Source organism: Micrasema longulum, unplaced genomic scaffold (assembly GCF_059751315.1).
Source record: "Micrasema longulum isolate JH-2025_06_02 unplaced genomic scaffold, ASM5975131v1 h1tg001512l, whole genome shotgun sequence".
NCBI classification, from domain to species: Eukaryota; Metazoa; Arthropoda; class Insecta; order Trichoptera; family Brachycentridae; genus Micrasema; species Micrasema longulum.
The window spans coordinates 893-25,174 of NW_028278696.1; the positions used below are offsets into that span (position 1 = coordinate 893).

The 24,282-nt window shown below is 32.1% G+C and overlaps 1 protein-coding gene across 1 annotated transcript in view; it reads right to left on the reverse strand.

Annotated features, from left to right (window-relative positions):
* Positions 1-14,539: 14,539 nt before the first annotated feature.
* Positions 14,540-24,282, reverse strand: part of LOC148275097 (uncharacterized) — a gene marked incomplete at its 3' end in the record, with an annotated part of 49,204 nt that continues 39,461 nt past the window's right edge. The window contains exons 2-4 of the mRNA XM_088236136.1: positions 21,138-21,576; positions 15,696-16,099; positions 14,540-14,757 (exon numbers count right to left, since the gene is read on the reverse strand). Of these exons, the coding sequence (XP_088092262.1) occupies positions 14,540-14,757; positions 15,696-16,099; positions 21,138-21,222 (707 nt within the window). The remainder of the gene's footprint in view (positions 14,758-15,695; positions 16,100-21,137; positions 21,577-24,282) is intronic.

Consider the following 24,282-nt stretch of genomic DNA (forward strand, 5'->3'; position numbering starts at 1 on the left):
TGGAATATTGATGCTGAGAAAGTGATGCAAATTAATACTTTAACATGTCAACTTAAAATTCTGTTGTTATCTTTGGCAAATCTTTCAAAACTTTCCAATAGAAGAATTCTAACAGACCTAATACTTCTTTATAAAGTGATCGGTTCATTCATTGACCGTCCAGGTTTGGTGGAGTTGGTTGGTTTTCATGTGCCTGGTTGACATACCCGCCACCGATCTCCTTTTGTTCTGCAAGTTCTAGGACCAACTATCACATGCACTCGCCTGTCCCTAGGTTTCAGAGATATTGTAATCAGTATGAGGATTAGGTTGATATATTTGGTTCTAGACTTGATAGTTATAAAACGAGTCTGATTTCTTTTTTCGCTCGCATAAATTTTAAAAATGTTTTTTTCTTTTGCTTTTTCATATTTTGTTAATGTTTTTGATTACTTGTGTGTATTTACTTGTTAATATTTTTACAGTTATGCAATTTTATCGTTTTTATTATGTATTTATATATTTATTTATACATTTACTATTATTTGTTTATTAATATAATTTTATTTATTTACATATAAACAATACATAACAAACATTGAAAGGATTGAAAATGTTCAACGAAAGTTTTTAATATAATTTTTTAACTAGATTATAAAAACAATAAAACGCTTTGCACTTACAGCCAATCTGTAACGGACAAAAACGATCTCAAGCGACAATATGGTATACGAACGAACTTACGAAACGAAGGCACAACATGCTTTAAGGTCTAGATTTAAAAATAAACCACGGTTTTTCCCGCATATAAATGGTTTACACCGCTAAACTTCCCTTGCATTTCTTCACCTAATGACGCGACTCGAGCTCGAACTGAGCGAAGGGCGCGGGATGCAGCCGCGGCGGGGCAGGCGGGGCGGGGATGATAATTGCGGAGACTTACGACTAATGACCGCATTCACCGAGTCCTGGGCCCCGGCAGACGACCATTAGGGCTTGCTGCACGATTTCAATTTCGCTCTTCACGAGCTCATCACGCGGGGCCTCGCCCCCGCCTCCGCTCCCGGGAGTGGAGTAGCGAGATGCCAGATGCTCGTTGCCCGCCTGACGTCTGCTGACTGACAACGTCGATATGTCACCGAAGATTCGTGAACTCTTGCTCGATTCTTTTATTTAATTTTAATTTTATCAAGTTATTTTATCAGGGACATTAATCCACCCACGCGATGTGCAAGTAAATTCAATATTTTATAACTGGTATTAATCATCCTACATTCGCACATGATTGTGCATATGGCACCGCATTGGTACATCAAATGCAGCTAATTTCGATCATCATTCTGGTTTTTCATTTAACAGTCAACAAGATTTGGTAGTAAATCCATGCTACACATTATTATTTAGGACGAAACTATTATCTATTACCACAATCTCTCACACTCTTAATATTGCACTTGGAGATAGTTATCTTGACAAAACTGAGGTAACAAAATATTTAGAAATATATGTCGACTCGAAACAATCATGAACGCACCAATATTACCACATCAAATCCAAGATCACATAAGTCACATGTATACTTAAGGCTGTAGTCTGGTAAAACGAACGCAAAATTGGGAAATCATACGATTTTGCCATTTGCCATTGCCAATGGTTTTTTAATCGCGCGATAACAAAAAATTAAAAAAACATTAATTAGATAAAAACAATATTTTTCAAAGGTATTTTTGCTAAAAAATATACTACCGTTTTACGTAACCAAAATCTAATTACTTTAAGACCGACAGATTACGCCATTTCAAATTTAGACTAAACTTAGGTATCTGGGATTTCAATAAAGACTAAGTATTGAACTAAAATTTGTTGTAACAATTTAAAGGTAATAAATTGGACATGAAAGTAGCCGAAGCAAAATTTTATTTTTTTGATTTTGAAAAGAAATACAAGCAAATTGGTTGAAGTTTTGAGGTATTAATGTAAATTGATTTCTATCACAGTAATCAATTAGACGATCAAAACCTTAGTGGATATTTACACAGTGCGATATATCGTTGACATTGGCAAAGATTTTTGCATCATCAGCAAAAAGTAGAAATTGAGAAAATTTAAATCACTGATTTATATCATGAATATAGACAGAAAATAAAATGGGACCTAAATGGGAACCCTGCGGAACGCCAGAGCTGCAGTATTTGAAACTAGATAAGACACCGTTTATACCTACCAAACGTTTATTTAAAACCATACCTATTTTTGTGGGTATGATTAACTTCTAGTAACTTCCTAACTAGTAACTACCTACATAGAATTAACTTATTTTATATTGTATTCATATTTTGTTAATCGATGCAGTACTATGCTACAACATTTCAATACAGTATTAAAATATATGATTATTGCGCAAATAAATGGTAAAGATATTGTTACTTAATTTAATTTGAGTTCGACGTAAACACTTCATCAAAAGGTTATGTTCCTTAAACGACTTTCGCGTTCGTACATAACTCATTTCTGTGCGTTACATTGCCCTACCCACTTACCCGGAACCGTTTTAAGGTCTTGTAGCCTCTTTTCAGATCCACAACAGTTTGTCAATTTTTTTCGAAAATTCCTAGTTTACTAAAAATTCACGTTTTTTTTTAGAATTTAAATTTACTGCTTTCAACGGGCACCCCTATCGCAGTATTAGTAAATACAGTTGATTTTTCTATCAATCTCAATATAATTTTCCCAACTCTGACGGCGATAGGGTATATTAGTTGATTAGCTTTCTAGTAAACTGGAAGAAACAAGTCTGATAGGGAGAACCGGAACCGTCACCAGCTCTCCACCGGCTAAATAATACAAATAAATTCCTGCAATTCGAGTTACCGATAGCCTTAACTTTGCAGACGATTTCAATTCACAGTTACAGTTGTTCAGTTTTATGGCCTCAAGCGATTTTCTATATTTTGTTCCAGATGTGCGACAAACTTTATTCGGAATACTTCCGACGATATTTGGCTACGTTGTGAAATGAACATGTTTCAAATTAATTTGTCTTATTTGGTAAAAGACGTTTAGAGTAACCGAGCTCTTCAAATTACTTACGCCGCAAAATAGGTTCATTAATTTCAGTGTAGGAAACATCCCGCATCGATATATGACTTAAGTTTCGTATATACGACAGTTATTTAATTATTGTTGTTTGAAACAATATATTGTATGGTTCGCTCTCGATAGTAAAATAATATAATCGTAGACGAATTAAAAAAAATAACACTTAAATTACGTTTCATGTTCAGACTATTTTTTAGATTTATTAAAAAATATATAAAAAATCACGTTTCTTCATTTTATAGTTTTTTTTATTTATTAACATATTATATACTAAAAATTATACATTTCCACATTGCTTTGACTATTTAACTAGGGTTATTTACCCCGTTCCAAGCTCGTCAATTTTTTTTAAAAAAAATAACAGTAATCAATACATAGAAAAAAGAAACAAAGACATAGTAAATATTATATCAAAATACATTGTTAAAAAGTATAGCAAAAAACGTAGTAAAACTATAGTAAAAAAAATTATTTAAATACCCAGGAAAAAACATATAAGAAGCATTATAAAATACACAGTGAAAAACATATTCAAAAATCCAGTAAATACGTAGTAAAAAACAAAATATAGCAAGAAATAAAGTCGAAAACATAACAAAAAACATTTGTAAAAAAATAACACTTAAAAACCCAGTATTGTGCGCGTAACGTTTATTAATCGCGTATTACTTATTACGCATACGCATACCTGCAAACTTATTTTGATTCAGAAGATGAACCGCGAAAATGAACCTAATACATATAGTAGAAATTTTTAAAATTAGCTTCAGATTTCTTGCTTAGAATTCTGTGCAGATTTGTAGTAATTTTCTGATCCATGTAAACCGGACTTCATAGTAATTTTATTTCGCTATTTGCCAAGCTTTCAAGGAAGTAAAAGATCGTAAAAAATCTTCACGCTTTAATAAAAACTTTGTCAATTTACTGTTCAAAAATAAGTATTTCCGTTGGAGTATTTTTTTAAAACTAACCTTTCCCGGCGGAAGTATAATTTCTTTCCCACTATAAAATTAATTATTCATAAAAATAATTACGCCACGTTTCAAATTCACGGTTATCGAATCGCTTGCAGGAGGTATCGCGTTCGTTTCCCATTAATAGTTTTCAATGCGCCAGTTTTGATATTGAAATAAACGGCAAATGGTTTCCTGGTGGAGTTTTAGCACTATACCCGCCCTCGCGCTGGTTAGTGACAAGTTTACCGCCGACCGCCAGCCAAATAGCGCGGTGCAAGAGATTGCAGGTTAAATGGCTTGTACATCATTTAACCCAAAACTGAGAGGTTGAACTTTAAAGATACAGTTCAGGGTACATTTTAAGTTCTTAAGAGTATAAATTTAAATTTAACTGTTATTCATTTTAGGAATGGGACAATTATTCCACAAACAACTTTTTTTTTAAACGGGGGGAGAGGACTATGAGTGGCATATAAGAGTTTTTACTCATAGCATTTTTGTTGTAGTTTACCGTTCAAACCGCAAAATATCTGATCAGGCACATTATGTATTTTTTTAGTTTTTTATAGATGGACATATATTTTTCATCACAGTACCTATTCGCGATCTCTTGTCATTAATTGTACTTTAATACATCTTCTTATTATGTAAAGAACTTCATTACCGTAACGTAATAGATTCCCATGCCTGTACTCGCTATTGCATTTGCTCACTGGCAACAAACAGATTTATTTTGTCCGTGGTTCTTTATCTTTTATCTTTTTTATCTATCTTTTTCCTTTTTTTTATGCTGCTTGTAGAAGAAGGCGGAAGGTCGCCCCCAAACCTCAAACATGTGATAATTTATTACTTAAAAGCAGCCCCATTATTGCGTGTAAGAATATATAATGTACTAGCAGGCCCGACAGACGTTGTCCTGCCCAAACATTAGCTTGCCTGCCATTACCTGATTCAGCAAACGTTTTTTCGATATTCAAATTTCCGATAATCTATATACAAAGTGACATTTGACATTGAGTTTGACATTTCAATCTTTTCATTTCGTCATTGTGTGATTTGCTGTTGCCTAAAGCAAAACCAAAAAACGTGTGTAATATCTCATTACCCTGCGCCGATTGGCTAAAGCCCGGATGTTTGATCGTAAGTATTATTAAAAAATCTTTAATTTTAGTTCAAAATGGAAAAAATGGGTTGTTTTATCAATAGTAACTTAAGGTGGATAGTAAAACTCTTTAACCATTAGTTAAAAAATCAACTCGTCAATTTTGGCGAGTAAAACGTTTTACAATAATAGAATAATGAAGATGGTGTCATTTTTTGACGTTTACCGGTTGTCGTTATTTACTCACGTCTCCATTTTTTTTATTTACAACTACGGAATGGACTACGCTTATTATGATTAATCCAAATCGGAAAGTTTGTTCTATGATATTTTTTTACTCTTTGTTGCTGTCTGAACTGTATCAAACCTCGGACGGTCAATTTTGTGGATGTCAAATCTTGTTTTATTTAAAATAATAATTAAGTTAAAGCTAAAAATATTGGTATAAACCAAGAATATAGTAAATTTTATAGATTATATACCTACATTACAATTTTTTCAGAGCTGGTTGAATTATCGTTTTTTTTTTGTCTTTTAATTTTTGTTTTCAAATAAAGCATTTAAATATTGTTTTTGTTTTTCGTTTTTTTTTAATGAAATCGTCAAACTCAATTATTATTATAAGATTCAGTTTACCAATGATATTTTATTGCGTTTAAATGTGCCATGCTGTCACGTAATTAAATTTGTTAAATTTTTTGACGTTTGCAAAGTCACATTCCACATTGTAACAATATGTAAAAACTGAATAATATTTAATTTTTGAGATTTGAAATCTAAAAAACAGCAATTACATTTTACTCGAATAAAAACGCGGGTAAAACAACGCATTTATAGACGAACGATAGTAAAACCGAATTAGTTAATAAATTGAACTATAGTAAAACTCCACTTTTATAAAGATCAAACAACCGGACCCAAGAGTCTTCGTCGTGCTAAAATCAAAATCATGCAAAAATCACAGCTCTGGTGCCATAATCCAAGGAGAAAATACGGGATTACATGTTAATTAAGAAAAGTCAGACTGCGTTTTACCCTGAGCCCTCTTAAATTATGCCATTCAACTCATGCCCAGCGTGAATTTAGTTGTTCTTAAACCGCTAACCGGGTTTTAACGCAGTCGTAATAATTTATTCGAAATCAAAAGAAATTAAAAGAAAAATGCCTGATTGTATCGTGAAATTGTGCAAAAACTGTCCGGATAAAAGTAAAAAGACTTTTCTTTGATAAGTAGGAACCTAGGTGCTTGTTTGTGATAAAATTCCAGTACTAAAAATTGTTAATATTCAAATATTGAATTTGAGTAGGTATTTGTTTGTGGTTGAATTCCAAAACATAAGATGAATATTTTTCATATATAGCATTCTTTTTGCACATGGCAAACTCTGTTCTTCTCACCAACAGAAGGGTGTACTTATGTAGGAATACAATTTTTTTTAAATATTGAATGTCAGTAAATATTATTTTAGTATTACCAAAAATCCAGTAAAAATAAATAAATGGGTAGAATTTTTAATGAATTTAAGGAAAGAATCTGACTGAGATTCACAAAAAATAAATGCTGTTTGTAAACATTTAAAAACAAACTTTTTTAACACAAAAAACAACATCCTTCCATTTTTTGTATTTGTTTTTTCCTCGAATGCAACCCTAGTAGATCGATGAATAAAAAAATATGCTCCTAACTTATTTTTACAGATTGAAGATTTTAATACACACGCAGCGCAAAGATCTACATTTCTCTAAAATCCGCACGTAAATCGATTAAGCCGTTTAAAGGGAGTTCAGTGACATCACACGTACAGAGGAATTATATATAAAAATATGTCCATTAAAATTCCCATCGGGCGTATACAAAAATGAATAAATAAATAAATATATTCTCACACGCTACAACAATTAAAATTACACGCCACAAACAGAACACACATATGTACATATATATTTTTTCTTTTTTGTTTTATATATTAGAGAAATCACATAAGCAAAATCAAAGAAAATTATTCTACATAAACACTAAGAAGAGAGTCGGAAGGTGGGGTTTGCCCTCCCCCTTTTTTTCGCAATTTGTATCAAAATAATTTCCTCTTTAAGAATTTTATTTTTGTGCACTTTATTTGAAATAGCTTAAACTTGACGACAAAATTATTAATAAGAAAACGGTATGTAGGTAATACTTATATACATACATTTATCAATGAAGATAATTTTTGTTTCCCAATACAACTTATTAAAGCTACATATAACTTACTTCTAACGAAAATTACTTTTCGCACGAGGAAATCGCAGTGAAAATTTTGAACCGTTATTAGGCTAATGGAAAAACGTTCGCCCCGATGCCGATGCTTGTGAAGCATATTATATTAGCATAAAGATCCTTTTAACAAATTAGAAATACTGCCTTGTGCTAGAAATGTTTCAATAATGTTATGTTCTATGCCAGTTTCGATCAATATAGCAACTTCGTTTAAATGGGCCATCACTCGTACAGAAATAACATACATGTATGTAACTGGAGATCTAAACATTCGTTTTGACCGCGAGATGGATTCAGAATCAATTTATTTCAACTTATTTTTAAGTGAGTTTTACTGTTCACAAGAAGTAAATACCCCTACACATGATGCAGGGGGTACATTCGATATTACAATATGATTGAAATGTGATCAAAAGATAACAGTTTATGTAACAGACATCGGATTTCGGACCACAGATTATTGCACTGTAAAATTAATATACAAAAACCGATAGCAATTTACAAAACACTCACATCAAGGACATGGAGATAATTAATTTAGAACTTTTTAATTACGAACTTTTGACATCGTTCATTTTTCCGGATATCAACCGTCGCTCAAACCACGAGGATCAATTGGTTAGGTTGTACAACGCAGTAATATCTAACCTGATAGATAAACATGCACCACTTACTAAAAAAACTATTGAAAAAAGGAAATCTGATGCATGGTTTGACAAAAATTATAGACGCAAAAAAAAGGGTTAAAACGTCTTGAACGTAAATATAGAAATGCACTGTCAACTTCAGACCGATCAATATGGTAAGAAATATATATAAGACATTTATAAAATAAATAAAACCTAGTTTCTGGTGCACAAAAATCGCTGAACCGAGAAAGTCTCCACAAGAATTCTGGCGATGCCTTCAATCTATTCGTGGTGGCTGTATTGAAGAGACATGCAATACAGGCGCTACTGCTACTGATTTCGACAACTTTTTTACAAATAAAGTCGAAAAAATCAGACTGGCAACTAGTTCATCAAAAAAACTGGTAATTTCAGCTAACGCCTCTCAAAAAAATTGTGAATTTGAACCAACATCTGTAAATAAGGTTAAAAGTGTTAAAGCGGCATTACCCAACAAACAATGTGTATTAGATCTGATTCCGGCATGGTTTTTGAAAAAATACATTAACGCATTAGCTTCATTTTAACAGACTTGTTTTATCTATCAATGGAACACAGCATTGTTCCAAGAGCCATAAAGAAAACTAATTTAACTCCACAAACTATTCAGATCACAACTATAAGTCATTAGAACCATTCGCACCACTCTTCGGTAACTACACACGCATGTGCATCTACCAACTTCCAGGAATCAGCAAGCAGGCTGTTAGCCACATGTCCGGGGGTACTACCAACAATTTACATAGCTACCGTTCGAATATTTTTCATTATTTTGTTAACCATCATGTTTAAACATTTTATCATTAAATGGGTAAAAACTAATATTTATATTTAAGTTACTAATTTAAAATACTTGGTACTCTTCCAAATTTTAATATGACCTCTAAAGTGGCGCATTAGAGAGAAAGCGCTAGTTGGTCGAATTAACAAGTGGAAGTGTACCAAGTATTTTTAATATAAGTTATTACATCATTACAGTGGAATTCCATCCAAGTATTGTAATTAAATTACTAAAATCATTTCTAGTTTTTCTTTTGTTTTGTTTTTTATTGTTTTTCTTTTTAGCAGGAACAATTGATAAAATATCTACTGTACTCAATGTTTATTTTTTCGTAAGTTTATCGATTAAATTATAAGTTGCTAAAAGTATTTTACTCGTCAATGCGCTTTGTAACTGCAAGACGATTTTTAATCTAGCTTCAACATGAAAATGTAATCAACTATCAAATACCTACATTTTGTAAATAGGGTCTAGAATTTCAACCGCGCGTCATGGGCCCAGTAACTACAAGATAGGTTATAATCTAACTCCTTGATTTAAAAATGAGTTTTTCATTTATTTTAATAGCATTCAAACACTAAACTTCATTGTCAAATTTAAACAGAGTGTAAATGGATTTCTTAGCGTCCATGCGCTTTGTAGCTGCAAGACGTGCCGGGATATATATTTATTGTACGGCGCCCTTAAGGCGATTTTCACAAAAATGATGCAACGTTAATTATTTAACTATAAAATGGTATAAAAATAAATTGTAAAATCAGGCGAGAGTGTAAATCTGGGTCAAGTATAATTGATAAGATTAAGAAAGGGTCTCTGAGATGGTTTGGTCACGTAGAACGAATGGATGACGAAAGAATGGTAAATCAAGTAAATATAGCGAAAATGCAAAGTAACATGAGACGAGGATGACCAAGAAAGACGTGGCAAGATCAGATAAACCAAAATCTTTAGTCTGGTCATATCAAAAGCAGACGGAACCGAAGGGCATGTATGACAAGATATAGAAATGTGGAGGAAGCTAGGAATGTATGCCAGGATAGACGTGTGTGGCGGTCCATTCTCTCTGCCTACCCCTACGGGGACATGGCGTGATGGTAGTAGTAGTAGTAGTAAAAATACATATTAAAAAAAAAAATATCCGACAAATGAAAATCCTCCGAGACAGCAGTTACGTAGCACATTCAGTCGATCTAATTTTTAGCCACATTTTTCAACGAATCCGGCGTTATTCCCGAAATGGTGAGTATTTCATTGGCTTTTAATGGTTCAAGAGTTATTTGTTTGTTTCCATCGACCGTGGACTTGACGTTGCCCATAGGAAATAATTCAACGACGCCAAATCCCAGGATCGTGGATGACAATTAACAGGACCGTATCTGAAAACAACGTTATCGCCGAACTTTTTACGAAGTAAATTCATTGTTTCACGGAGGGCTCTATACGTTTGGAGAGCTGAACACTGGTTTCGAGTTCGAGTATTGTACGTTCTATTATCCAGTTGAGTATTGTTACAATAGCAGAAAACTTTTATCATTAGATTGACAATGGAGAGTATTACCAATCGAAAGTTTTAGCACAAAAAATCACCCATTACAAAATCCAATGAACATAGCAATATGTTTATATTTATATATTTGAATGAAAGAATTTAGAATAGTCCAGAAACCGCATACCTACGCACATCAAGCAGAAGGCGACTAAACTACTCATAAATAAGTAGGTTTACGTTTTGACCCATTAGTTTCTTTGTGGACGTCGCTCAGTACGCAACTCCCGATTTGAATTCAACAATGCCGTATTGTGTCCTTTTTAAGTGTAGAAATACTGCTAGGATCTTAAAGAAACAGGATGGTATCACATTTCATGTGTAATTAGCAAACGAATGTTTAAGGAGCAAATGCATTACTTAAAAATTGAATTATTTTTCCATCTGTCAGATTGTCGAAGAAACGAAATGGAAATTTTGTTAGTGTTACCAGGGTAGTAAATTTTTTTACCCTACTTTGCTCATCTAATAAAAGAACTAATGAAAATTAGACCTCGGATTAAACAACGCCGTGGGAGACATTTGAACGACATTATCAAACGACATAAACAAAGTTTAATGTTGATTAATTAAATTACTTTTATGAAATGACCCTTTACTTATCTACTATGTTGTGTCAATCAATGTTTCCGAGTGAACAATAAAATTTTAGAGAAATGAACAGATTGCTTTTTTATATTACATTTATGTTTTTATTTTTTTTTTTCCATCGTGCAACATTACGTGGCGACATCACGAATGCGCGCAGCGAAAGTGAGGCATTATTGGACACAGCCCGATGTATTCAAATATGATTCTACGTCTCTTTCTGGACTATTCTTAATTCTATGATTTAAATATAAGTTCTAAATTAAATAGAATATAAGTTAGTCAATAAAATTCACAAGTTCATCGGAATCCTGTTCTTTAAATATAAATATGGAAAAATGTTACATTAGAACATAATTACAATTACTCAAAAACATTCAGGAAAGACATTATCATATAAAAATATATCGGGCCAGATTAGTTCATTAATGGTTTATGGAATATTGTGGCATCTTTCTTCGTATCGGTAACAAAAAAATCCTTTCAAAACAGTACAATGTGCTCGGAATGGGAATGCTGTTCTGTGGTTGGTCCGCTTTGTCCAATCACGTTTAATCTAATTCCCGCCAAACATCACCTCTGAGAACGTAGGTATTGCTAGCTTGTAAAGAGAATAAGTTAAATAATATCTCCACGTACAAATGAAAGAGCCAGCTATATCTTTTTAATACAGCCCAACTTAAGACCATTTCAATATTAGCTACCGAAGGGCTAGGTGATTTGCCGACAACCGTAAAGAAGGTTTATGGTCTCTAGCTATATCTAGGACACCGAACCATAACATGTGCAAGGCATTTGCACAGATGGATCTATTTTCTAAAATACTTTCGGATAATTGACTCAGAAATGGAAAATAATCATCAATTCTATATGATCTTCCCAATTTACCTATTGCTATATTTTGGCAGCAACAGTTATTAAAGGTTATATTGTGTTTGTTGCTAAATATATTTCTAAATGTTTGTACGTTTTGCAACTTCTGTATTAGAAACTTGTTGGCTATTATTATTATTATTATGGATAACTTATACAGCGCCATTTTCGTAATAAAATACCTCAAGGGCGCTTTACATGGTGATTTTTTTAAATTTGTAATTTAATTAAAATAATTTATTTTGTTGTCACATGCAACGGATTTATTCAAATGATTTAGAGAACAAGTGGGTTTTAAGTTTTTTCCGAAACATCACTTCACTTTCACAGCCTCGCACCTCTGCTGGGAGAGCATTCCATGCCATAGGGCCTGCGACCGCAAATGCGCGTTCACTAAATGCAGTGCCCTCTTTGCGTAGAGGTATATTAACTTTTCCTCTCACCGTAGACGTAGCTGATCTAAGCGTGAGACGCCTGTCAACTAGTTCATCTGGAATGCATAGTTTTCTTAGATATTCCGGAGCAGAGTTGTGCAGTGACTTATACATAAGCCAACAGAGTTTGTATTCGACCCTCTGTGGAAAACGTAGCCAGTGTAATTTCCGAAGTAGTAGGTGATATGACTGAACTTAGAGATTCCGAAAATAGGTCTCGCTGCGCCATTCAATACAGATTGTAGGCGAGTCATTTTGTTCATTGGTAGACCTGCATAGATACCATTACAATAATCGACTCTAGTTACTACAAACCCATTTATTAATTGACGGGCAGCATCAATCGGCAAATTTTTGCATATGCATTTAATATGTCTCAGCTGGTAGAAGCATGAACTTATCGTTCTACTAATTTGAGCGTCAAGAGAAAGGTCAGAATTGAGTAAAACTCCCAGTAGTTTAACGGTGGGTAAAACGGTACTTCCTACATTGGGTAGGGCCGTATCTTGGATCAAATTCTGTCGTCTGGCTGAAGCCACCCATAGTTGTTCAGTTTTTGATGGGTTTAATGTTAGTCTGTTTTCAGCCATCCAGTTTCCTATTTTCTCGATGCATCCATCAATTAAATTGACAAACACACTTCTCTCGCCTGGTTTGCAATAAAAATAAATTTGAGTATCATCTGCGTAGCAGTGAGACCACAATCCACATTCTTTGATAATGTTCTCTATATTTTTAGTGTAAAGGAGATAGAGGAGTGGTCCGTACTGACCCTTGAGGCACTCCTGTAGACACCCGAAAGTTGGTTGAGCTTTTACCCTGGAACACAACTGCATATTCTCTCTCATTAAGATATGAACTGAACCACATATGTGCCTGATCACGGATACCATAAGTTTTCTCCAGACGTTCAAGCAAAATATTATGGTCTCAGTATCGAATGCAGCACTCATGTCCAGAAGAGCCATCAACACCAAATTACCAGAGTCTACTGCCGTTATAATATCAGATAGTACTCTTATCACTCCGGTCTCCGTGGAATGAAAACGTCGGTATGCCGATTACCTTGCCGAAAATAAAGAATTCTGCTCGATATAGTTAACGAGCCTATGAGAAACTATTTTTTCTAGTATTTTTGATACGATGGTTAGATTTGAAATAAGGCGAAAACTGGAAAGATCTTCCACATCAAGTTGTGAGTTTTTTTAAAGTGGAGTTACATTTGCTTTTTTTATGGTTCCGGAACAATGCTGCGCTCCATGGATGTATTAAATAAATCTGTTAAAAATGGAGCTAATACGTTGATGCATTTTTTCAAAAGCCATGTTGGCATCGGATGTAATATACATTGTTTCTTGGGTAATGCCGCAACAATCCAATATTGTCTGTTTTTCCAACCATGCAGGAAAATTATAAAAATATTCAACAGTAAAAAGGATGTATGTTATTGAAATTAATTATCCTTACATATTTATTTTGTTTATCTAGAAGTCTAATCATTTACATGTCTTCTGTCAGATTACGATATCACATTTCTATGAGGATTTTTTATTGATTTTGTTGACTTGGGTCAAGCAAATAAAAAAAGGGTAAATGTGTGTTTGTGCGTGTGTAGGTACTTAATTGATTGAATTATTTTATTCTTATAAGAGACAAACCTAATGATACATTCCAAAGCACAACTCAAAAATACAAGAAACTGTTGAAACTTCTGCAATTTAATTTTATAGTTCTTAAAATTTACCCAAACATTAAAAATAAGTGAGCCATTTTTAAGGAGTTGTAAATAACTGACTGTTAGAAATTGGGAATCATATTAGGGTAGCGTGGGGTTTGAACTTCGGACCTTTGATCCACGAGTCCGCAATTAATTGTGTTCTGTGTAAACTGTAGCCCCAAACTGTTTTGTAGCCCTTTTGGAATGTTTTTGTGTTTTTTAAATATCTTTTATTTCCTTTTTTAATTACTTTTAATAAAAAAAAAACATATTATCTTTTACAGAATGTTTAATTTTTTCTTTCTTATGTTTTACAAAAATAATATAACTGTCCATTATTTACTGTAGGAGTAAAAATTCATTAACATTTTCTTGTATACCCACGAACATGCTATGCCTTTGTGGGATTTTCGTTAACTATTTTTCTATTAATATGTATTTCATTGATATGTAATTATGCTTTTTAATACTCTGTTTTATTATTATGTTTATTGTAAAAAAACAAAAAAAAAAAAAAAAACAATAGTATGAAAGTAAACTTACACGCGACTTCGACATAAGCCGGCTGACTCCTGATCTGTCCTCGGCCCGTCCAGGCGATACAGTTGCATCGGAACCGTTCCTTCCCAAAGTACTCTTCCACTCGGTTCCTGGTGATATTGCATTCCGCCTCTACGTTCCTTACTCCGGACTGAGGATCGACAAATTCACTTTGGTATGATCCCGGAAACCTCTCTCCGTTACACTTAAAGAAAACCTGAAAAAGTCACTTTGTTTTGTAGAAAAAAAATCAAATACAATTTAATTTATTATTTAATGCTAGCTTTTACCCGCAGCTTCGCTTATGTGGTATCAGGGAGACATGATTTAGGTCATCTATCAATAAGCGTTTTCCCAAAGGAATAAATTTTATCAAGATTGAAAATTGCTTGGTCCTTCCAACTATCGCTATGAAATAAATACGACGATCCGTTAGTTCTTAGTGACATTGCATCGCTATTCTGTTCACAAACCCAAAATTATACTCAAAAACCGAAACAAAAAGCAAACCAAACTAACCATAGATAAATCAAATCAATTATAGAAAATTAAAAAATTAGTTTCAAATTGATTATTTTAACATCCCATCCCTCCGACTCATTTTTAAATGATGTTGCTCTTTGCTAATGTATTGCTTATTTTTTTCATTGTACTTTTTTTAATTCAGGATAAAAAATAAGTATCCTGTTGTACTTCTCACCTCTCCGGCTATTCCTATGCAAAAAAAGACGATCGGCCGCTCAGTTGAGACGTGAAGGAAACACAAACGAACAAACACATTTTTGCATTTAAAATATTAGTTTGGATATGGTTATAGAGCGGTAATTTTTAATCAATCGGAAGACTAACTACATTTAAATGAGAATTTTAATATTTTTTTTCGTTCATTATTTATCTTTATTTATTTAGTTAAAGGACTATTTTACGCTGTCTAGCTGTTTAGAATCTCACATTAATTTGAAAAAAAATATTTTTAAAGAAATAACCTTGTGGCTAAGCTTATGGCCAATGCAATGACCGTTTTCGTGGGAATTCAAAGTTATAAAATGGAATAAAAATTTCATTTTACAAATAAAGAGTAAAAAAAATTTTTTTTATTCGACATTTTTTCATAGACCCTTATTACTTTAACGTTGTAAAAAAATGTTTTATTACCTTTAGCGCGTTAACTGCTCTACATTGAAGCGTTGCTGGCTTATTTTTGATCACAAATGTGTCTTTCGGTTCCAGTAGAAAGATTGGTAAGTTATCCGAAATAGTATGAAGATGATCATCGTCCGGTAGCAAAGCATCTTCGTGTCTTCTTTTGTTTCCATTATTTCTTATCGGTATTAAATGCTCCCGTGTATCATAATTATCATAATCCGAGTCTTCGTCGTACTGCTTGGGATCTTCCAGGCGAAACGTGTGGTTTGGGTTGTATGGATCATATGCTTCAGGGTGTAAATTTGCCGGATCTTGAATGATATTCGCTTCGTTATTTATATCCGCTGGGGAAAATGTAGTAGATGATATATTCCAGGCCTCTAAAGAATCTTCGTCGGAGTCTGTTTTCTCACCTAATCAGAAAGTTGACATTGTTTAAATCTGTTTTTTCAGGACACCTTTGAATATTTTATGCTGAATAAAATATTTCAAATTTATTCCTCATCTCAGGGTCACCAAAATTGATTTTCTAACAAATCATCATTCATACATACCTAGATTTTAATGTTGTATAGATTACTTTTATTAAATAATTATAAAAATAAAATGTTGTTCTATTACGAAAGTGGTTACTAGACAGAACGTTCCTATACTGATTTATTTTTTTGTAAATCATTCTTTACTCAGTGTTTTTATCTCTCATTGAATACACTTTTGTTATTTTCTTAATTTAACCTTTTCTTTTATTTCTTTCTTATTTTATTTACATTTTTTAGATCTTAATTTTAATAGGTACTTTTATTTTTCTATTATTTTCGCAAGAAATTAATTAAAATTTGCATTTTTCTTTGTTTTATTTTTTATCTTGTTTTTATTACATTTATGAGCACACACTATTTACATATATGTAAGTAAATAGCTTTTCTTTAGTTTTAGTTGTATTATTTTTCTCTCTAGTTTTAAACCATTTTATCTGGTTTTGTTGAGTTTTCCTTTTCTATCTTCATAATAATATTTTTAATTATTCAAAGCATCAAAAACAAAATGATATATATTCATTGTATTTTTTATATTCTTAATTAAAACTAATGTCCCGATCACCCGATGACAAACTATTATTGAATAGTTTATCGGGACAAAATATGTTTTAGTACTTCGTTTACTTTTAATAATGAATTAATATCGTAATAATGTGTGTATTTTATTGAATAAAGGCTCTATAAACAAAATGTAAATAATAACTTATAGACTTCACTCTGAGTTTAATGTACTAAATGGACAAGAAACCTATCCATGTGCCCTGTATCAATTTAGGTGCGTATTAGGAGAATTAAATATGTAGTTTACATCTCGATTTGTTACAACAGAGAGCGATAACATTTTTCAGAAGGGTATATGGAAATCTAGACATTTACAGGACTTATGTTCTTGTCGTTGGCTGGTTTATGTGGCCACTTTACACACTGTGTAATATTCATCAATCTGCCTATGTTTAAACATCCACATTTCCTCAACTCTTCCATATGTTGACTTTTATGAGGTAAAAGAGCTGAAACCTTTATCATGCGGGTAAGATTCATCCGGCTGAACCAATTCACCTACTGAGCAACGCCTAAAAACAATTTTTCTTTTTTTTTCTCCTTTTATATTTTCCCTTCTCAAAAATGTTTTCCCTCTCTGTTGCAAAAAAAAATGATATTAATTACTCATAAAAATTTAGTTGACAGTTTACTGCAGTGGACACCCAGTATTTAGAAAAATTGCATTTTTTGGGTTCTACCGGTAATCGAACCCGGAAACTTCTGCACGTGAGTCAAGCGTCGTGAGAATGCCGCCCGTCATTTCATATAAGTAAAAAAAGACCGACGAATTAATGTCTTAGATTTTCAGTTCCGTTCAGATTCACCGTGAAATATTCTGGGTTAGTGTGCCGTCTGTCGTTCGCACTCTTTTCCGACGTTTCATCAGTCAGGATGTTTTACAAACACCCCGATGATATAAACAGTGAAGACTCGACGCAATCATCTTGATAAGTTGTCATTCTTAATAGCGTTTTAAAACACTTTTTTATCTTATACTTAGTTTCTTTAATAAAATTTTATTTTATCTCTAATTCTTAATATTTTATATATTTTTGACACAAGTGCAATAATATTTACACGCATGTCCACCCTCATTCTAATATAACACCCACTCACACTCACACAAACACACTTGTATGTATTATTATTTAATTATTTAATTTTATTTATTTGGATAACCAACAGCTATAATTATCTTATGTATATATATATAACAAAACAAATAACAAATAAGCCAATTACAGGTTTTCACAAGTAGTATTACAGTTAGTTAAAAAAGATTCTCGAACATAAAATGAATAGTAATTAAATGTAAATTAAAAAGAAAAGAAAAAATACAAAGAATTATTTCGAAAGCAAACACAATATAACACTCTATCTTTGCATACAGATCTCGCTTCCTCTACATTCATACATCTTCTCATGCACGCGCGCCGATTATTCCGACTTTTGACATGTCCATCTTTAAGTATTTGTTGGATTTGGTCATGCCATGTCTTTCTCGGTCTTCCTCTATTTCTGCGTCCATCAACATTTGCATTGTAAATATTCTTAGCCGTTCTTTCGCTGTCCATTTGTGCTACATGTCCGAACCATCGCAGAGGTCCTTTCTTGATTTTCTGTATATATATATTTTTTACATGTATTACTGTTTATATCCCCAATAAAAATATTTTTTAAAAATAACAAAGTGTGAAACGTCATATATTTCAGATTAACAAACTTGCATTTAGCAACGACTACGACACGGCACAAATAAGAAATAAAATAAACTAAGACTTTCATTTTGTATAAAAAATAATATTTTTGCACCAAGCTGATCTTAATCTGCATGCATATACTCGTATGAAAAAATGCCAGAAGAAATAAGAGAAGATAATTTCATTTAAAACCAATTTGAAAAAAATACGCGTGCAGCAAATTAGTTATTTCAAAAAACTTAAGACTCAACTGCTCTCTAAATTATTTGAATGAATCCGTAGCATGTGATAACAAAATAAATTTTCTCGTGGACAAAAAATGCGCTATGTAAGTTTTGCACGGTAATAATAATTAAAAAGTGTTTTGTATAAAATAATGTATTGTTAATAAGTTTATCTAAGATGAAATTATGTTGATATTATAAAAAGCAACAATTTTGTATGCACTTGTTTCAGATTCAATCAATTTTCAGTAAATAACGTTACATAAATACCCAAACAAATTACGTCAACTAATGATGGACGCTGTAATGCGATCCAAAACGTCGGAAAAGATTGCACACGATACACTGCACAATAACCCAGAAAACTTCATAGTAGATATTTTAAACAAAATTCCTAGAACAATCGACAAAATTTAAAGGCACGTTTGTCCTGGTACCGCATTATATGATATAAATCATTTCAATTTTGAACAATTGAATGTCCAAAAGCAATCGAACTTTTATCATAGCGTTGTCTGTGGATTGTTGCGTGATTAATTAAAGTGCGGGAAAGCACAATAAAACAACGATAAAATAGGCTCCACTTCCAGCACTTTCCCCGTATCCGGCTGGCTGTGGATGCCGCCATTTATCACGGTCCAACATGTTTAGGTGGCCACCCAGGGCCCTGATGAATTGACCAGACTATACTCTATTGTAGTGATGCTCCAGTTGCTGGTAACAGACACGCGATCACCGGCGTAAAATGCAAAGCTTACATATTGTTAATTAAATATTTGTCAAAATACAGCAATGTTTTTTAAATAAAAAAATTCTTCTGGTGATAAATATTTACCAAAAGTGTATATTTTTTTATTTATAAATCAAATAATACGAAAGTATAATACATATGAATCACATTCCTAGGAGTTACAAAAACTCAAATCGTTATACAAATTATACTGATATTTTTTTACAAAAAGCTCATATTAAGAACAACAAAGAAAAAAAGCTAGTTTAACACCTTTATAACTAAATATAACACAACAATATATGAGCCAAAAACATTTTCATACACAAACAAAATAAATAAATAAAACGCTTTCAAAAATGGAGGAAGTAGTAGATCTAGAACTTAGGGAGATAAGGTCGTTAAAATCACATACCACGCAGACGATGCAACCAAAGTGGTCAGTGGCAATTCTTGATTAAAACATACTTATCTCATTTAGAAAAACAAAAAGTTTAAAATATATTTTTTAATGAATTTGGATTTTAAAATCTCGATCCACAGCGTCCTAAGCTCCGAAGTGAGGTAACAAACGTATAAAACCTTGGCAGCATCTAGGTGCCTAAGAAACGTTGTATGGAACGATAAACTCATTTTTGCTTTGATAATACACATACTTATATACGCGTACTACGCCAAGACTATTTTTAATTTTATTTCAATTTTTTTAAATTATTGTTTTAGATTTGTAAGTATCATAATTTTGATAATATTTTTCAGTATTTTGTGTATCTCCTCGATTGCATCTTATAATATTATCATATTCGTGTAATTGTTTAAGAGTTTTGTTCCAGAATTACTTGTGTAATTCCTTAAAACTTAATACAAATTGAATTTGTGCATCCTATCTTTGAAAACAATAAATAGATATCTTTTTTTTAAAAATAATACAGTTACGTCGAAAGCTTGATGCAATTTTTAACCATAAATTGGTATATTGTTAATATTACGCCACCAATAAATTATTTCAATTGAATTAAATTTATCCATTCAAAATGCAAAAGAAATTTAATAGGTGCGAAAGTTTTCGCGGCCACTGTTTTCAATGTGTTTCTTTTTTGTGAGCATTGGATTTGTCCGACGTTTCGCCCACAACTGCAGGAGCCATTTTCAGGTTAAACTGAGTCGTAAAACGTCGGAACAAATCCAACACACACAAAAACAAACATATTGCAATAGAAGTTGTTAACAACGTACTAATCAATTTTTATTAAATAAAAACACGTTATATTTATTTGCACCATATCACGCTGAGAGGCCCGATCATGACAATCAAACCCGAAAGCCTTTAACATGAGGCATGCACTTGAGAGGGCCGCTTATAAAATTAAATATTTTAATAAATACGAGTACATAAGTTACCAATTTAAAAAAAAAACTGTATTGACAAAAAAAAAATCTCACAAAGGCATGGCCTGTGTGTGGATAAACATATTATTTTTTATTGAAATAAAGGACACTGGACGAATATGAAATACGATAGATATCAAAAAGTTAAGAAATGGGCGATGATATTAAAACGCAATTTGTTGTCACTAAAAATGAGAAAATTATAGTAAAAGTATATCCTATTCATTAAAACAACATTTAATCATATTTTCTATACGAATATTTCAAAATTCTACAAAATAGAAGGCCGAAAAATTATTTCAATATTAGGTATATGAACAGCTTACCATTTTCGGTTTCATCCTGCAACACAGCGTTTACCAGTTTATTTACAAGTGCCATTAGCAGCACTAAAACTAGCGCCCGCTTCATTCTGCTTCAGCACAAATTACACTTCACCTCCAGCATTAAACACACTCCGCTTACAGCACAGATCTCGGGGTCCAACATTCACCTTCTCTTGAGAACTGACACATGTTTGCTTTCTCTTTACCGCACATTTAATTTAGAACTTCTACAAATGTGCATTTACAGCATTTATCACGAGCATATTATTTCGTATTTAAACACCACATCATTTAATCACCGACAAGCGTGGCGCGATGTCTATTATTTATTTGACGCAATAAAAAATATTAAATCGAACAGGCAAACTTTGCATACCATAATTTTAAATTGTCAATACTTATCATCCAATAACACGTCAATTCCTTCTGTCGCGATGATCTGAAAATAAAGGAAAATCTTATAAGCATACTTTTCTGTATATTTAAAACATTATTTTTTTATTTCCATATGAGCTTAGGGTGCCAAAATACAATGAGCCTATTACGGAGCTTTAGAGGCAAACTTTAACTGCAATTTACAGTGCATTGAAATCATACACGTTGTAACATTATACTTTATTTGTAAATAATGCAAACGTACCATATTTAAGTTTGCATTATAACAGAGATGATTTTTTTTCCGGTTCTCGGATTTTCTCAAAGTCTTCTGCGAGACCAAGTGGACTCAAAAAACTAATCTTCCAGATAATACATTTTGCGATTTGGTATCTAAAAAACAAAAAATAACATATTTCCGTTTCGTGGGGGTTAAAAGCGTAACACTTGTACGTAAATTCAAATTAAACGTTTTATATGTCCAGAATATTGCTTTATTTTTTTATTTTACCGCAGAATGAAAGAATATTTTTTATTATTTTACATTAAGCTACTTTTTGCACCAAAAACATTTTGTTTTTATTTATTATTAATACTCTTAAAATCTGCATGACTGATCCTTGCCCCATTATCCATGGTAAGAGTATCAGAGCAGGTTATTTCCTAATATTATAGCAATAACATGGTATTATTTTCTTTAATATAAGTAACTAGAGTTACTGCCAATTAAATTTGTATCTTCTATCATTTATGTGAGCAAGAAAAAAGGCTTTTGTTTTAATTTGGAGCAAGAGTGCCAAACAAAAACACTATAAAAGAATCCTTTTTTTTAAAATAAGAACGTAATAGTTACATCTTTGTTTCGATTCTCAAACAACAACGCATCTCTCTACCGACTGAGCAAATGGGCCATTAATTAAATAAATTTTGACAGATGAGCTTTTGTTTCTCTTTCCCCCTAGCTACTCTTGCCCCACCTGATCTATAAAATTCTTTAAAAATTTAAACGGTTACAAACAATGTTCAAAATTATCATAAATCGAGACTTATTTGGGGCGTGGCCAATGCAATGACCGTTTTCGCGGGAATTAATAATTACAAATGAAAAAAATATATATATTGTACTAAAAAGTAACAATTTTTTTTTTTCTTTCTCGTCAATATTATAAAGACTCTTATATCTTAAAATTGAAAGTAAAAAAATGTTATGTTTGCCTATTATAATACAAAATGTGTTAATTTGTTTGTGGTAATAAATTAAATAACGCTTACCTTCAAAAGCATATTTGTACATGTGTTCATTGTATTTATTGACACAAATCCACGAGTTTGATAAAATATATTAGAAATTCAGAAGATCGTTTTGATCTTATACAAGTCATGGCGCAATCTACGTATAATATAAGTAACTTCAGTTTCACTAGTGAAGAACCACACCAGGCCGTAGTAGGGGGGCACACTAACTAAATATACCTGACCCAACCAAAAACCCCAAAGTCCCTTTTCCCACACACCCCTAGCCCCCTCTCACTCCATCGTCATATTTCTTCTCACTCATGATCGCATGTCATTTTTTTCAAAGGTTTGGTTTAAGCATCTTGTGCATTATTGAAATAGTTCAATGTTTCTCAAAACATTTTACATGTATTTTTATAAGCAGTACAGACCACTTTAAAATAAAAAATAATAATAAAAATAATTTTTTGAAACTTAAAAAGCGTTGTTCAAAAGTTATTTATTTTATTATCATATACGGCAAAATTGCCTTTTGCAAAACATTTAAATGGACGTATTTGGCTTAATTATTTTCTAAAAAACATACATTTCTTTTAACCCAGATTAAAAATCAAAAATTCAACCTAAAATTTATTTAACACATTCAGTAGTAGTTTGAAACATTTCAAAATAAGTCTTAAAATCAAAAAAGGTAATAAAATATATAAAGGCTTTAATAAAATAAGAAAATCATAAAGTAATTAAATAATTAATTCATAGTACCTAAATCACAAATTATTGTGTGCATTGTAAGATTTAATAATTATTTAATTAACGATTCAGAAAATTTATTAGTATTATTAAAAGTAGATAGCAACAATACATCCTAAATTTATCACCTTGTACTTTTGATAAGTTGAAAAAATATAATTCTACAATTATAAAGAAATATTAGCGTCCTTATAATTTACCCAAATATTTCAATTTTGTTGGCCATTTTCAACGAGTTGTAAATAACTTACCATTAGAAAATAGAAATCAAATAAAAAATTGACTTTTAGGTCAGCATTTGATTCAGGAAGAGGAAAACTTGTCGAAATCCGGCGCTCCTCAAACACTAGATTTGGATATCGTGCTTTTGCCGCTGCCGGCCTCTCTGCCTGGGACCAATTGCCTTTAACTTACGAATCATCGACAGTCCTTGTCAGTTCAGATCTCAACTAAAATCTCACTTCTTTAGACTATCATACCCTCAATTTTAAATCTAGAAATATAATATATCACTTTAGTTTAGTTAGAATGTAAGTTTAGGTATACAATTGTAAAGCGCCCATGCGGTGATTTTTTTACAAAAATGGTGCTTTATAAATCAGCCCAATATTATTATCATTAATAGTGGGGTTCAAACCTCGGTTCTCTGATGCGCGAGTCCGTAGATTTTTTCACATCACCAAATTATTTATTTTTGTTGTTTTTTGCTTGGTAAAATCGAGCAGAGTAAAAAATCTAAATTATTGAAAAACTAATTTAAATATACATATTTACAATTACGGTT